The following is a 3,856-nucleotide window of genomic DNA, read 5'->3' as shown; positions in this document are numbered from 1 at the left end:
GAGAATACACTGAACGCCCAAAATATGTACAATTAAAAATAAATTAAAAAATATATATATAAAAAGAAGCGTAACCAGATACTTAAGAAATGTTAGCTTGAAGACAGTAAAATAAAAAACTCAGTCATCTTCAATTATATTAACCTAAAAGTTATGTGAATGCTTAATATGTACATGTGGCACTGTAAAGAGAATGAGAGTAAATATCAGCTTTAAGAGATCTCCTTAAAGAATTCAGGATTCTAAACCATTCCAGGGAAGGCTGTAAAGTTTTCTCATGTTTTTAAAGACAGGACAGGAAAGCATCTTAAGACAATTAAATATGGTTCCACAAATATGTATTCCATATGCTAATTACTCTGATACGATCATTGCATTCTGTATTAATGTACCAAAATATCACATTGTACTCCATAAATATATATAAATATCATGGATCAATTAAGAAAAATTAAAAAGAAAAAAAATTTTAGAGACAGAAGTAGATTAGAGGTTTCCAGAAACTGGGGGGAATAAATAATGTGAAGTTACCGCTTAATGGGTACAGACTTTATGTTTAGGATGATGAAAAGTTTTGGAAATAGACAGAGGTGGTTGTCACACAGCATTGTGAATGTAACTAATTCCACAAAATTGTATGTTTAAAAATGTTTGAAATGGCAAACCTTATATATATATTTTTTACCATAATAATAATAATAAGGTATATCTCAGACTCACAAATGTATCACTTCATTTAGGTGAAAGCAGGGAAGGAAAACATGCTTAAAAATATGTTCTTATTTTGTTTTCTCCAACTCAAAATTTTTTTCTCATATTGAACTTTTTGAAAAATCACCTTGTTTGAAGTCTTTTTGGAAGTCACAAGTAAAAAATACATTAGTAGCAATGTTACTCACAAATTGGTTTTATTTTCACATGTACAACAGAATTAATATTCCATTAGGAGCTTACATTCATTGCAGCATTGATTTTAGCAATAGTGTCATCATCTGTAGGGAACTGGTATATTTGGATGCCATTGCTGACCAACTCGCTCATGAGCTTGATCTTAAACTTCTGTAATTCAGTTTTAGAAATCGCATCTGCTTTGGCAATCACTGGTATAATGTTCACCTATTAAGAATAAAGAAAAACAAAATCTCATAACTGAAGATTTGTTTCTTAATCCTGCAGTCACTTTTTTACTCAAAACCATTTAATCTCTGACAATAAATTTCCTTAACCTAGATAGTTGGCAAACTAGGTCCAGCTCACTGCCTATTTCTACAAATAACAATTTAATGAAACACCACCATACCCCTTTGTTTACATATCATCTACGGCTCTTTCATGAGTAGTTGCCACACAGACCACACAGACCACACAGCCTGCAAAGCCTATAGTATTTACTACCTGACCCCTACGCAGAAAAAGCATGCCAACCCCCGGCCTAGAAAATCACTGGATGTCACTCTCCTTTATATATACCCCTTATACAATTCTTCCTGTAGATGCTGACCTTACATAATGGCCTTTTAAAAAGCAGAGCTCTTGTAAAATTAATGTTTCATTTGAATTTAGGTTTAGAAATCTCATTTTCCTTTTTCTACCTCAAAGTCTCTTACAATTCTATCACAAACAAAATAAGTAAAATGTAATAAACAGTAAGCTGAAATCACCTCCATAATTCACTGAGAATTTTGATTTCTTAATCATCTAAGTGCTAAGTTAAGGTGACTGATCCCTCAGCACAACTAAGAAACATGGGAGTTTCTCTTCCTGCCTCTCGTTTCAGCACTGACTCCATCCCTATCTGCCCCAGTTGTCAGAGACTTCTGCCTAGATAGCACAGGAAGAAAACTGCACCAATACCAACTAAACGTGTTCATGACACAGACAATAACTTTATCAGCATTATTTAAAGTCCTATCACTGCCACAGAGGAAGAGTTTGGGGTCGTGAAGATCAACTAACTTATAAATCTAGTCCTGTAAGAGACTAATGTCCCCACAAAAGACGGACGTCCCCACAAACTTGGGGTTGGCGTTTCTTTCTGTTTTTGGTTTTTTTGTTTGTTTTTAATTAAAAACCTCACGATAACCAGTCACATGTGTCAAGAGAGTGAGATCAAAATGTAATATTCAGAATAAAAGATAAAGTAAGAATCACATTCCTATTCTGCTCTTAAAATTTCTTCTCTAATTTCACACTAATTCAATGTGTATATGTGAATTTATTAGTCTTCCATACACTCCAAAGGAGATAAAGATTTTTCCCACTTCTATGAAATTAATGGCAGAAAACTTTCAAACAATTGTGAGTAAATAGCTTTCATGTCAAACTAATCAAAGTATATAATAATTTTGATGCCAAGTCACTGGTCTCAATATTATATACTTAGATATTCAATAAATTATGCCAAGTTAGCAACTTATAATTTCTTCCACATTAGATTACAGAAGTGGAGTGACTGCTAAGCACCAATGTCTGTGTGTGTCTATCAGAGGGAGGGAAAGTAGCTGACGTTGCCCAAGGATGTTCACTTGTCACTATTTGCATAATGTAACTGTCCACGTCAAGCAGTCAAGTGTTTGGCTTTTAGGAACAAAGGACAACTATTTTGAGGAGGCCTAAGAAACTGGAAAGAGAAGCCAGCAAGACACTTCCCACCTTTATGTAGCCCTCTTATGTAAATGTGGATTTCTCTATACCTGCCAGATGGTGTGTGGGTAACAGCTGCCCCTACAAAAAACTTGTGTATGCGTATACAATACACACTAAATAAAGTAATTGAAGCATATCTTAGTTTTCCCTTTAAACTTGTAACAAAGCTTAGGTGTAACATTCCTGTTTGGTTTGTACAAGAGAAAGCTAAAGGCAGGATTTTGACAAAGAAGTCCCAATTTTAGAATCTGTCCCCTATCAAATAATAAACTAGAAGACAGTAGTGACAATCTTTAAATGAGTACACAATAGCCATGATCTTTTACTGTTACTATAAAACATTTCATTTTGGTTTAAATGAAATAAGGTATAGTTCAAAAGATAATATTGTAATGCCTTCCAAGGTCTTTGGTAGCATGTAATATGCATCTAGAGTCACTGTTATGAGTCAGCAGGTTGGACTGCTGGTCCAGAGATGTGCTGCTTCTGAACAAGGGCTCATTGTCTCCTCTATTTATTCCTGAAAATCCACTGAGGATTTTAAATTGCTTCTGGCTAACTCTTCTCAAAGACTCTGGAAGACTCAAAGGTAGCTGGGTTGGCCAATATCTCCAATATCAATATGTAAATATTCTGAGTGAGACTGTGCCTGCTAAATTAAAAAACAATTTTAAGATAACAGAACAGTAAGTAACATGGGTGCTTCCTTATGTGCCAGGCATTGTGCTAAATGTTTTGTAATTAATCTCAGCTAATTTTCACAAAAGTCATAGAGTGGGCTCTCTATCCCCATTTTATAGATAAAAAAAACGAAGCCCGTTACTTTGCCCAGGGTCCCAACAGTTGGCAAGTGGTAGTGCTCAAGTTGAGCCCAATTCGTCAACATGACAGCCACACTCTAACACCCTCAACTGCCTGTTTTATACGAGGATAGTGTATTGAGCCAGGCAGGCCTTGGCTAACTATGAAACTACCTTCTTAGACAAAATAACAGAGGCAGGTGCTTGTTTTTACAGGGTAGTTTACACTTTATCATAATAATTAAAGAATATCTTCATATCACTGAAGCTGGAGAAAACTAGATAATATATATGTATATACTGTACTAAAACAAACTTTTGTTCTATGACATATAGTTATACTCTGGCTGTTGAGAAGGGAAAGGGTGAACCAACATCTTTTGCATGCTTATATATTTTGCATATGACAT

The 3,856-nt window shown here is 34.7% G+C and overlaps 1 protein-coding gene across 1 annotated transcript in view; it reads right to left on the bottom strand.

The window, feature by feature from the left end:
- The window catches only part of LOC103610035 (septin-10), a gene marked incomplete at its 3' end in the record, with an annotated part of 26,967 nt that overhangs the window by 4,994 nt on the left and 18,117 nt on the right, over positions 1–3,856 (bottom strand). Inside the window, exon 6 of the mRNA XM_008594273.1 lies at positions 955–1,116. Coding sequence (XP_008592495.1) covers positions 955–1,116 — 162 coding nt within the window. The remainder of the gene's footprint in view (positions 1–954; positions 1,117–3,856) is intronic.

Source organism: Galeopterus variegatus, unplaced genomic scaffold (genome assembly GCF_000696425.1).
Source record: "Galeopterus variegatus unplaced genomic scaffold, G_variegatus-3.0.2 Scaffold10505, whole genome shotgun sequence".
NCBI lineage: Eukaryota > Metazoa > Chordata > Mammalia > Dermoptera > Cynocephalidae > Galeopterus > Galeopterus variegatus.
The sequence above is the reverse complement of the archived record's forward strand: the minus strand, read 5'-3'. Positions and strand labels throughout refer to the sequence as shown.